Source organism: Cajanus cajan, chromosome 10 (genome assembly GCF_000230855.2).
Source record: "Cajanus cajan strain Asha chromosome 10, NIPB_CcT2T_4, whole genome shotgun sequence".
Taxonomy (NCBI): domain Eukaryota; kingdom Viridiplantae; phylum Streptophyta; class Magnoliopsida; order Fabales; family Fabaceae; genus Cajanus; species Cajanus cajan.
The window spans coordinates 21569581-21583093 of record NC_138526.1 but is presented as its reverse complement, the minus strand read 5'-3'; the positions used below and the strand labels follow the sequence as shown (position 1 = coordinate 21583093).

Genomic DNA, 13513 nt, shown 5'->3' with positions numbered 1-13513 from the left:
TCACAAAAGCCTCCAACTTCAACCCATCTCTAAAACTAAAATATCTATCGGTCTTTGTTTTTCAAGGTAAAAACATTTTTTCCCACATTATATCCACTTTTATACAAACGCAAGAAAAATGTCAAAGGTGGAGGGAAAATGATAATTCATTATGAAAAATAATATTACTTTCCCCCCAACATTCTATAGAGTGTATTTCAAAATATATTTTTAATATTTTAGAATGTATGTTCCAAAACACATTTTCATTTCAAATCACGTGTTTTGAAACACATTTTTAACATTCTAAAGCTGGTGTTTTGAAACACATTTAATATTTTGGATTGAGTGCACATTTTTAACATTGTAGAATACATGTTCACGAATACATTTAACAATATCTAGATTAAGTATTTTGTGATACAATTTTAAAATTTTAGATTGAGTGTCCTAGATCAAGAAAGATTGAAATAAAAGTAGTTTATAATTTTTTAAAATTGACTAGTGCATGAAACAACATGGTGGTTGTAGGAAGTAAATGCCAAAGGCTACATATGTTGAGAAAAAGACCTCATATGTCAACAAAAAAATAATATATATCTTTTTAATTTTAAAAGAACATCTTTTAAGGTTGGATTTGGCAAAAGCAACCTCACCCATTTATGTCAAATATTTAATAGATTTGTTATTGTAATTTGTCCTATTGGAACAAAACTACCTCCAATGTACTTGTAGTATATAGAGTTGGAAGCGAGTTGAGTTGGGCCAAACTCTTCAGCTTGACTTGACTCGACTAGATAATATTTTATTTAACTCAAATCTTGAATTAAGTTTGACATGTTCATCTTTGTCCAACTCAAACACGATTGGTTCATGTTCGTGAGTAACTCAGTTGAACTTGTTTTCTCAAATCATATGAACCAATAGTCAATCTTAAAATAAAATAATAAAAAAAACTCAATTTATAACTAGAACTCCTAAAGTGCACACTTCTTATATTATCATTAACTTATAATTAAGTTATGAAGGTCCTTTCAAAACTTAATAACTTGAGATTAAATAAAAAGATAATTATGTAAATTATATATTTATATTTTATATCAGAAACAAATCCAAGGCCACATGTCGACCCTCTGTTTGGTCACTTCAGTTGTAGAGATGAGACTCCAACACTATAGATGAAAACGTGTATCCATTGCCACCCTCGATCTCGACCACTCCAATACTAGTAGCCAAAATAGCTGAATATGCTTATATCACATTGTTTAGCAACACACCACCATACTAGTCTTATCTTGACATGGCCTTAGTCTTTTCATGTCCCAAGAAGAAAGAGACAAACCTTTTTTTTTTTTTTTTTTACGTTAACTTGTCACTCTTGACAACTGAACAAGTGGAGATATTTAGTGTTATTAAGCCTCCGACCATAAGATAAGAGTTACATAACTAATGAAGAAATCAAACAAGATTAAGGGATAATCTGACATTAGCAACCATATTACCTAATTGATAATCAAAAAACAAGGCCAATCAAACCCAAGCCCATTACAATTAGTATAAATAGTCACACAAAATAAGGTAAAATTATTGTTCATTTATTACCCTTCTAGATAATTGAGTCTATCCTAACTTGAGCGTTGGAGTGCCTTATGTTTCCTCGACCTAACCAGAAAAAATGCCACTGACAATTTCAACCGTTAACCGACAACGCCACAATCTAGTTGACCCCCACTACCACCCTTTTGTTCCCTCCATTACGAAGGCACCATTGATTGACCATTAGAAGTCTCTTCCATTGGTTAGGTATGATGGAACGAAGGACCCTGACGAACATATCGATGTTTTCCTTACTAAAGTAACCATAAACACCACAAATGATGTAACCCTATGTCGTATTTTCCCATTTCTTTGAAAAGACGAGCATTGAGCTAGTTCACCTACACCTAACTCAATTGATTCATTCAATACACTCAGTTCTCAATTCTCCATTCAGTTCGCCACCAGTCGATCTCATCAATTGACTTCTTTAGCATTGGTTAGTATCCTACAAGACAAAAAGGTATCATTTAGAATTTTAATGGAATGGTTCAACAAGGTAGCCTTAGAAGTCAAGGATCTCAATCCGATTGTCGCTTTGCATCACCTCACCACGACTCTCAAACTTGGACCATTCATTAATAGTCTTTGTGAAAAACCACTGGCCAACATGGATGTCCTTCGTCATCACGCTGATAAATACATGCAAGTGGAAGAACTTTCAGACTTTCATAATCAAGCTTGAGTTGAAACCACGATAAAGGTTGTGGAAAAAAGTTAGTCCCTTGATAGCGGCAAGTGCGAGGCCCAAGGTATACATATACCTTCTTTTTTTTGTAAGTTATTCTTCGAGGTCGTATCTTACCTTAATCTAAACATTTATTTACCATAAAAATAATATATATTAGGATAAATTATAATTTTAATCCTTCTATTTTCATCAATATCTAATTTTGACCCCTCTATTTTTAAATAAAAACATTTAGTTCCCCTATTTATAAAATATGAGTTTTTAATCCTATCATTAATTTGATGTTTGTTGAATGTTAAATTTTGATGTTATTTAATGACCTGTCACTACTTAAGTGACATGATATTTAATAATGTCATATTTAGTGACGCGTCTAGAGATAAAAATTTAAAAATAACATACACAAATTTTTTGTTTGTATATATTTTAACGTATGATTATTATTAATTTTATTAATAAATCTTATTTACATTTTTTAAGTTATTTTATATCCAAATGTCATATTATTAAATATCACACCAGTTAAGTATAAATAAATATTAAAAATTAAAATTAATAAATGTCAATTTAGGAAGTAGATCAAAAATTCGTATTTTTAAAATTAGATGAAACTAAATATCTCTATTTTAAAAATATAGAGACTAAAGTTGCAAATTGATAGAAATAAAAAAATAAAAGTGTAATTTAATCTATAATTTAATTTTCATGTAAAAATAACACAATTGATTAAGTTTTTTTTATACTAATTACGATTTAATATCAAATCTTACATTTTTTTGTATTATATATTTTTCTATTCAAATTTATGAATTTGTCATAACGAGATAGACCATCCTTAATCGTATTCAAAATTTTTAAAGAGGTTGGTGATTGAATGGGTAGTACAGCAATTTGGATGAATTTGGATCCTCATGCAATTTTCTCTCTCCAGCCTCTCTCCTACAACATTAATAGTCATTAGGTATATTTAATAGCTCAAATTTAATCTTATAATTAATGTAACTTCTTAAATGATTAAATTTGAGCCATTAGATATCTAATGACTCAAATTTAATCATTTAAGAAGTTACATTAATTATAAGATTAAATTTGAGCCATTAAATATATCTAATGACTATTAATGTTGCAGAAGAAATGTTAGAGAAAGAAAATTGCAGGAGAGGATCCAAATTCGTAGGACAGTGTCTTATTTTAATATAAAATTTCTTAAAAAAAAAAAATTTAATTGAATATATTCTGGTCACGATTCCTTTGCCAACTCAACGTGGACCTCCACGTTTTTTTGCGCATGCAAACGGACACTCACATCACATGCTCTTCTTGTGAAGTTGGGATTTCTTATTTTCTATTCACACTTTGTCTTTCATTTTCTCCGCCCCTCACTCCCTTTTCTCTCACGTGAGTCACTCCTACTCCTTTTCATTCCCTGCATTCATTCCCCCTTTCTCTTTTTCCTCTAAACTCCAATTCTCTCTTTAGATCCAAACGACGTCGTTTCCACTTCCGCCAAAGCTTGCAGCTATGGATTTGGCATCCAATCTCGGTGGCAAAATCGACAAAGCCGAAGTCCTCTCCGCCGTTCAGAAGTATACATTTCTCTCTCTTTTATTTATTTATTTTTTATTTTTAAATATTTTATTTTTATGGTCGCATTGTGGTTTCTCTGCATGAGGTTTCTGTGTTGATTACTCTCATGCACATTTTTTTGTTGTTGAGAATATTCAGATTCTTTCTGGGGCTGGGATTTGGTTTAGAGGTATTTTTGGCTGCGAAAATTGCGAAAATTATATATATATATATATATATATATATATATATATATATATTTTTTTTTTAAGGATTGATTATGTTTTTAGTCTAAATAAAATTTGATGTTGGTCGATAAAATATAATTTGTCTCTTTGTTGTTCTTGGCCTTCAGGAAATGAATAGTGTGATTTGATCCTTCTAATCTCATCTACAAGGGGGCGATTTAATTTTAGGGGTTTGGACCCTCTCATGACATATATGTCTGATGGGATCTCAACTCATAATTAAAAATAAGAGAGATTTAAATAATAATAATAATAAAAAATAAGGTTTTGACAATGGAGATTTTTGCGAGAGTTTAAGTGTTAATCCTACACGAGAGAATCCATTCGTATTTTTTAGGTACTAAATTTTGCAGGAATAAAACCATATTAATCCTTTTTTATTTGAGAATGCTAATAATTATAATTTTTTCGGTAATTTTGGATGGACAAATAGCGAGTCTTCTGGGGTTGAATCTGATATACAGGGGTTGAGTAATCTATAACTATGAATATTGGGGACTGATTTATATAAAAATAATTAAAATACTGGGTGGGGGAGGCATTAATGAATTTTTTTAATATGAAAATGTTAGTTATTATTTAGTAAATGGAAATGAAAGAAAAAGAAAAGTCAAGAATCCTATGGTTTGATCCTAGGTAAAGTGATCAGGATTTGCATTTGTGCAAAGTTTTAAATGTTGGGAGGGGATGTGAAAGCTTCGGGCTTAACGATCTTGCGTGGAGTGTTTCGGACTTTATGGAGAAATGAATCATGTGGGTCCACCTTGTCTTATTTAGGTTGTGACTTTTACCTAAAGTATCAGTACAATGACAGTTGTAATAATATTAGGTGTAACGAAACTTAAAAATGATTTCAGACTTTTCACTTCTAAGCAAATATTACTCTCACGGTAATTTTGAATGTGACAGATGAAATGAAAATGAACAATGGCTTCAGAGTTTGATTACTATGGATTTCGATGAGAATGATGAGATGTTGATTAGCTACACTTAAATTGATGAGCTGATATGAAAATAATTTTTTTTTTACATTGTTTAGGTTATTTATTTATATGTGAATGAGAAATTATGTATTTGTATATTATTCAATATAATTGCACTGCTATATTTTAGGGTATAAACATTACCATTGCCCTTTAAGAATGACTTTGTTGTAAATCATTATAGTTGGTGCATATGGCTAAGAGCCAAAAAAATTATGGAAGTTGATATGCATGATAATTTTCTTTTTCTTTTTCTTTTTGAATAAAGTTATAAAATGTATTGATTTTATGGTTAAGGTACGAGAAGTATCATGTTTGTTATGGAGGTCAAGAGGAAGAGAGGAAAGCTAACTACAGTGATATGGTGAGATATTATTTAGTAGCTTATCTATTTATTTATTTTTTTTTAGAAAAACTTAAACTTGTATAGTGCTAAACTAATCTTCTTGTCAAATGCATTCTATATGCCTTTCCTCATTCTTTATGAATTTTATGTTTAGTTTTCCAAATGGGAAGCAATTTTTTTTTCCAGGAAATACTAAAATTATTCTAATCTTAGCAGATTGTAAAACATACTTTGTTTCTTCCGAACCTTGAAATCTTTACAATTTTTGTGGAGGTATCTAATTGATATGGAAGCAATATCCAAACCACTTTTTAAATACTTAGGTAGTTAGATTGGTTAACACTGCGTTTTTATCTCAATTATTGTCAATTAGATTATCTGGAAAAAGAAAATGATAAGATCTTCTTGTGTTTTCAGGTTAACAAATACTATGATCTTGTTACCAGCTTTTATGAGTTTGGCTGGGGGGAGTCTTTCCATTTTGCACCCAGGTGTTCATTTACTTCATTTTGCACCAACAAATAGAAAAATTTTCTGTTAATTTGATTATGCTGATAATTTCTTGTTTCCAGATGGAAGGGGGAATCTCTTCGGGAGAGCATCAAGCGACATGAGCACTTCCTTGCTTTACAACTTGGACTGAAGCCAGGGCAGAAGGTTTCCATGTTCAATAAAACAAAGTAGCAAGCTGATATCTGATTTACAGTATTTTATTTGTTAAAATGTAATGAGCCTTTATAATTTGTTTTAGGTTTTGGATGTTGGATGTGGAATTGGGGGACCATTAAGAGAAATTTCTCGATTCAGGTAAACAAGATTGACTTCATTTGGGCTTCCTCTTTCTTTTCCTTTTTGTGTTTTACCTTTACTGGCTAACAAAAATTATATTTGCACAGCTCAACCTCAGTTACAGGGTTGAATAACAATGAGTACCAGATAACAAGAGGAAAGGTATGCATTATGAAATTAAGTGCACTAAAACAACAATTGAGGTGCAAATTGTTTTGCATTGACAGAGCTATTTTGACCTTTGTCAGCATCAGTATATATTTTCATAGTCAACGTGTCTTCCCTTTTTAACAATAGCCCCTTTCGTGGACTTGACTTCAAGTACCGAAAAATTTTGTTAACTGCTTGCATGTGTCTCTCTCTTGGGTCATGCATAAACTGATTTACTACACTAACTACATAAGTAATGTCTAGTCTTGTGTGTGATAGATAAATTAATTTTCCTACCAATCTATGATATTGGGCCTTCTCTATAGGAGTACTTTCTTCACTTTCAATTCTATGATTTTGTTCTATAGAAATTGTTGAGGTTCTACATCCCAGCTTTCTTGTTTCTTTGAGGAGATCAAGTACATATTTCCTTTGGGAGATGAAAATTCTGTTCTTGGAGTAAGCAACCGTTATTCCAAGAAAGTACTTGAGTTTTCCTAAGTCTTTCATTTCAAACTGGGCCACCAATTTTTCTTTCCATGCCAAATTTTCTGTGATGCAATAATCATATCATCCACATAGACAAGCAGTAGAGTGAGTTTACCTATAGAAGAATGCTTTATGAATAGAGAGTATGATCTTTTTGGCTTTCTCTGTATCCTAAGGAAACCATTGCTTTTATAAATTTTCCAAACCATGCTTTAGGGGATTGCTTAAGATCAGATAATGCTTTCTTTAGGAGGCATACCTTGTTTCTTTCATCCTGCACTTCAAAACATGGGGAAATCTCCATGTACACTTCCTCATCTAGATCTCCATAAAGAAAGACATTCTTCACATCCAATTGGTGTAAGTTCCAACCAAAATGAGCAGCCAAAGTGAGAACAACTCAAACTGTATTCATCTTTGCCACTGGGGCAAATGTCTCCTCATAGTCAATCCCATAAGTTTGGGTGTAGCCCTTTGCCACCAATCTAGCTTTATATTTTTCTATTGTCCCATCTTATGTTTCACTGTGAATATCCATCTACACCCTATAGCCTTCTTGTTCCTTGGCTTATCAACAATCTCTCAGGTTAAGTTTCTTTCTAATGCATTCATCTCTTCTTTCATGGCTTGAGTCCAATGTTCAATTTTCATGGCCTCTTGGTTTAAGATAGGAGTTTCTGTGGCATCAATGGTAACAATAAAGCTTCAGTGCTTATTAGAGAGATTGTTAGTGCAAATATATCGAGAAATAGTATATTTAGCACATGACCTTCTTTCCTTTCTCGATGCAATGGGTAAATCCTTAGTAATACTTACCTCCTCACTATTGTCTTCAGGGATCCTCACCTCCAGATTAGACAATTCTCCTTGCTCTAGAGTTGAAGTGGGTTGTTTTCTTTTTTAATATTTTTTTTGCCAAAAAATTTGTCTTCTTCCTCTTCTTCCTCACTGTGGGCCATGGTAGCTTCATTGCTCAGATCTTGGGTATCCTGCAAAGACAAATATGGTAATAACAAGAAGGAAAACTCCTCCACTTAAAGTGCTTTCTCCCCCTGAAGTGGCGGACTGACGTAAAAGGATTGTGTTTCATGAAAGGTGACATCCATGGTGATAAAGACGCGACAGACTCTGAGGATGATAACATTTGTACCCTTTTTTATTAGAAGGATACCCAATAAAGACACGTTTAAGAGCTTTAGGATCTAATTTACTACGATTAGGATGATGAGAGTGCACAAAAACAATGCATCCAAATACTCGATTAGGTAGACTTGATACTAGGGGGAAGAGGGAACAAAAGACAATAGAGACTCTATAGGACTAATGCCATTTAAGATACAAGTGGATAACCTATTAATGAGATACATGACAGTTAATACAACTTCTAGTAAGTTTTGGGAACAAACATTTGAAAAAGAACTCTAGCTACTTTAAGAAGATGATGATTCTTTTTTTTTTTCTGTAACCCCGTTTTGTTGGGGGTTGTTTACACATGTTAGTTTATGAACAATACCATTATGAGACAAAAAAATTGAGAAATTCATGATTTATATATTCAATACCATTATTAGACTTGATTCTTTTGATATTTTTTCCAAATTAATTTTGGACAAAACGGAAAAAATTAACAAAAATTTGAAAAATTTCTGATTCATTTTTCATAAGGTATATCCATGTGACACAGATATAATTGTCAATAAAAGTAACGGACCATTTGGCTTAAAAAATAGATTCTACGACAAGTCCCCAAATATTAGAGTGAATTAAATCAAATGAAGGACTCTTTTTATTACTAATAAGATAAGAAACACGATGATGTTTTGACAATTGACAAATATCACAATTAAAAGACTCTACAGACTCCCTAATAAACAAATGGGGAAACAAGAATTTGATAAGGTTGAATGAAGGATGTCCAAGCCTTTTATGATGTGGCCATATTTGGGAATTTTTCCACATCTCAGATGTAGCTTGTTGACTTATGATCTTTGTTTTGTTTTGGTTATCATATTCAAACAGATACAACCCACTTTGCTCCTTAGTAGTTAAAATCGTTTTCTCCATGGCAAGGTTTTGAAAAACACAATGAGTCAAGATAAATGTTATTAAACACTTTAAATCTTTTGTGAGCTTTTGCATAGAAATAAGACTATTGGCTAGTTGTTGAACATGTAAAACATCTTTTAATACAATAGATGATTCTAAAATTATATTCCTAGAGCTGCATATGGGTACACCCTGACCATTTGCAACTGTAATAAGTTGTTCTCTATTCCTTTTAATATATGATTTGAAGATCATACGAAAAGATATGATCAGTTGCTCCTGAATCAAGAATCCAAATACTTTGAGACACAGGACCAACAATATGTAGAGAACTCTCACCTTTCATGGACACAGTACATGGTCCAGAGGGCTTACTTATTGATTCAATCATTACTTTCAAGATCTGATTGAAAGCTTTCATATCAAAATCTGATGGTGGTGAAGTAATAGATTGATTGGTTTCTTCCTGTTCTAAGGTAGTATGATTTGTCCATCTTTGAGTAGACCCTTTGTTGTTTCCCATGTGTTTGAGAACGTTATTTCTTCCATGGAGTTTGAAGCACCTTTCCTTGATATGTCCCAATCTTCTATTTTATGAACAATAGTCTCTGCGATTACCTTTTTCGGATGACTTTCCTCTAGCATTTGATCCTTTGTGGACCCCTTTTCCAGTTGTCATGGTAGACATCCCTTGGAATGCAATTAGGTGTCTTCGGCAACCCTGTCCATGGCGACGACGACGAGTGGGCTACACCAAAAAAAAGGAGCAAAACTCAAAAACTTAGATCTACTCGAATCTAAGCCAAATGGGATGTCATCGACCCGTGGAACGAACTCAAGAAGCTTCGACGGCCCGTTCTATGACGGCGATGACGAATGGGTCTTGTCGGAGCCAAGCATGTGGGCTACACACACTGGCGTTGTGGTGGCATGTGGCGGAATTTTTCCCGGAACGACTTCCGACGTTGTGTTTGCCAGAGTGGGGCGCACCTTTCTGCCCTATCAAGGACCACAATGGCTACAACGACAGTTGCAATGGTCAGACAACGGCGATGGTGGCTATTGTTGCAGCGGAAATGGATCTCCCAAGATTGGGAGCTTTGATATCATCTTAGAATAGTGGATTTGAGCCTAACCCAATCTTATAAAACTGACTTATAAGGTGAGGGTTGCTTTCCAGTTATAATATTATTTAATTGTCTTATAGGCAGGACTTGAGTTTTTCTCAATACACCCACTCATGCCCGTGGTACGTGTATCAATGGTAGGTGACTTATTTAGAGTGGATCTAGACATAGCTCTGATACCAACTTGAAAAAGAGAATGATTTTATTTTTTTCATTCATACTTATTACATTCTCATTACACCTATTTGTAACAATCTAATCTTTCAAAATAAGGAAATAAGGAATTAAAATATGCTGAAAAATAAATAGAAAATTCTACAAATATTTTCTCTAATTAGGAATATATTTTCTCTATTTACAACAATCATTAACAGATTTGTGCCAATTAACAGGAACTCAATCGCATTGCTGGAGTGGACAAGACTTGCAACTTTGTCAAGGTTGGTTTTTGTTAATCAATTGTTACCTTTTATGGGTTGAGAAGCCTTTTATTTCAGCACTTAGTGGTCCAATGTTTGATAAAATTGTTCTACTCGAGTTATGTGTTACATTGAATATGTTATTTAGAAAAACTTGTAATAAAAATTCTCAAGATAGAGCTTTTGGCTAAAATGCTATTTTACATTCAGCATAACCAAACATATGTCAACTTCAGTGCCTCATAAATCATAACAAAATGATATTGATTTGAAGTGATAGTTGACATGATCATATATGATAATGCAGGCTGACTTCATGAAAATGCCATTCCCAGACAACAGTTTTGATGCAATATATGCTATTGAAGCCACCTGTCATGCACCAGATGCGGTATGTGTCAGTATTTCGTTGCTAACTATCTACCCATTCACTCATAATAGCAATATAGCATGAAGTGCATGCGTTAGTTGTGAATCTATAAAGCGGTGTCTATAATTTGTATTGTCTAACACTTATTTTTCCTGCCATGGAATAATGTATAGTATGGATGCTATAAAGAAATTTTCAGAGTGTTAAAGCCTGGTCAATATTTTGCTGCTTATGAATGGTGCATGACCGATTCTTTTGATCCTGAAAACCCAGTACACCAAAAAATCAAGGTATGATATAATTTAGAATGAGGTTTAATCTATCAAGTCTGTTGAAACCTCTTGGGTTGTAATTCAATAGATAAAATTCCTTGTTACAGGCAGAAGTTGAGATTGGTGATGGGCTTCCTGACATTAGATCGAGCACTAAGTGTCTTGCAGCTCTGAAGCAAGCAGGTTTTGAGGTGAACATCAATTTTTTATTAGTTGCCACCTTTCACTGGTTTTGGTTTTTGTATATTCAAGAGATAAAGCTATTTGAGCTTCTTTCCTTTTTCTGTGTAAAAGGTCATATGGGAGAAAGATCTGGCAGAGGACTCTCCTCTTCCTTGGTACTTGCCTTTGGACAAAAATCATTTCTCACTGAGTAGCTTCCGTCTAACTGCTGTTGGACGACTTTTCACCAAAAACATGGTATTGCTATTGACTATCATATCTGTAAATTTATTTCACTTGTGTATCTCTTGGGTATTAATCCTTATAGAGTTCTGTTATGGTTTAACTAGTGACTCACTATCTTGACCGAGTTGATCACTGTTCCAGTTCTAATAGCACTGGTTCTGTAATTTGGTTGCATGTTGAGAATTTTAGGATTCATTTCTTTTATTACTCATTCTATACCGGTTGGGGGCTACAAATTTATATTTGCAGGTCAAGGTTCTGGAGTATGTTGGACTGGCTCCAAAGGGTAGTCTAAGGGTTCAAGATTTCCTAGAGAAGGCGGCAGAGGGACTAGTTGAAGGAGGAAAGTAAGTTTCGCATGTGTCTCATAGTGTTACTTTCTATCCATAGATGTTTTTTTTCAACTGAGTTAAAATGGGGATGCTCATAGCAACATATCAAGTTCATATCAATATAGAAATTTCTGATTCTGAAGTTCTAACCTGAGTCCATCTTATCCTTCAGAGAAACATTGATTAATAAATACTAAGACTAACTAACGCTGACCAATGAATATTTTTCTCGACTAGAGGAATCTAAAACATGACTTGCTTTTGTTACTTTTCCAGGAAAGAAATTTTCACACCAATGTACTTCTTCTTGGTACGGAAGCCTGATTCAGACAGTAACTAAACTGGTTGCACAATAAGGTTGCTGTTGTCATCAGCTATTATGATTCTGGTAGGGTGAAAGTGAATCCTAACTCATAAGTTAGGATTGTTTCTGGCTTTCCCGTAGTTTTTATGTTTGGAGTTGCTTGTTTTGTTTAGGTAACCAAACCTTCACTTTGGTGCTTGTTCGGTGAAGCAGTGCATTTCCTGCATATTTTGTTTATCTTTTATTCTGCATATTAGTAGTTCTTTTACTGTCTAAAATTATATTAGCAGTTCTTTTACTGTCTAAAATTAAAGGTTTAATTGCATTTTTCTTCTTTCTATATTAGATTGTGTAATTTTATTTTTTCAAGTATTTTGATTTTAGGTAATTAAGTCTCTTAAAATGTATATGGATAAAAAATATTAAGCAAGTAATTCAACTTTTTAAAGAATTCAAAATTGAGTTAAAATATTTTTTGGATATTAAATTTATACTTAAATATGTTTTTAATTCTCATAACAGAAGTAGGTTTTTTAATTTTAGTCTCTCAAATATATATATATATATATATATATATTATTTTTCATTTTTCTAAAATTTGTAAACATTATTTTTAGTCTTTATAAAAAAATATTTTTCCTCATAAAATGAACAAATTTTTTTGATCCATGGAAAATTATATATATATATATATATATATATATATATATATATATATATGTTATTTTCATCCCTCTAAAATTTAAAATCACAATTTTTGATATCTAACAATGATTTTAAAGTATATAAATGACATTTTTTTTTGGTGAAGTACAATAGGAAACAAAAACACTAGAAATCCTAGGGGAAAGATACTTGCCTACTTGAGCTATATCCGCACTTAGCTCATTAACTACAAAATTTGGAGGAAAATCAAATATATGATATTGCCTATCTAAAATTAAAGCATCCTTTGCTAGTTTGTCAGCTACTTGGTTGGCTTACCTGAAAATATGCTTCCAAGTGATCTTCCCACTTGAGTCATAGACTTAATGTATTTCTTGAACAAGCCTGAAACACAAATGAAATCTATTACATTAAGTCGTTAGGAGTTTAATGACATTCATGGAATCTAAATCAACTCTAATATTGACCATGCAAGCTTCAAACCGAAAAGGATACCCCCATAACTCAGCTTCAAGAACAGAGCATCCTTCCGATTTGCTTCCAAATCACTCTTGCACACACCGCTTTACTACCTTCGTGAATAACAACTCCATCACTATTTACAGCCACAACATCTTGATTAGGAGGCTTCCGACATATCCCTTGTACAGAGTCACGGTGGAAGGAAAAAATTGAGTCTTCTGAAACAGATTTTGGCTGGACTTGTAAGCCATTGCTTGGTTAATTGCCTTA

The 13513-nt window shown here is 32.8% G+C and overlaps 1 protein-coding gene across 2 annotated transcripts; it reads left to right on the top strand.

The window, feature by feature from the left end:
- The first annotated feature begins 3524 nt into the window (after positions 1–3524).
- On the top strand, positions 3525–12455 carry LOC109806010 (cycloartenol-C-24-methyltransferase). Of its 2 annotated transcripts, XM_020368336.3 has the most exons (14): positions 3525–3664; positions 3746–3852; positions 5361–5427; positions 5827–5900; positions 5982–6066; positions 6161–6216; positions 6306–6360; positions 10403–10450; positions 10737–10820; positions 10973–11089; positions 11179–11262; positions 11366–11491; positions 11729–11826; positions 12088–12455. In XM_020368336.3, the coding sequence occupies exons 2-14, from the start codon at positions 3788–3790 to the stop codon at positions 12149–12151; spliced, it is 1023 nt and encodes a 340-aa protein (XP_020223925.1). In that variant the 5' UTR covers positions 3525–3664; positions 3746–3787; the 3' UTR covers positions 12152–12455. The 2 variants fall into 2 exon arrangements, with proteins under 2 accessions (XP_020223925.1, XP_082921421.1); XM_083065295.1 differs by having other exon boundaries at positions 3619–3852.
- The last annotated feature ends 1058 nt before the right edge of the window (positions 12456–13513 follow it).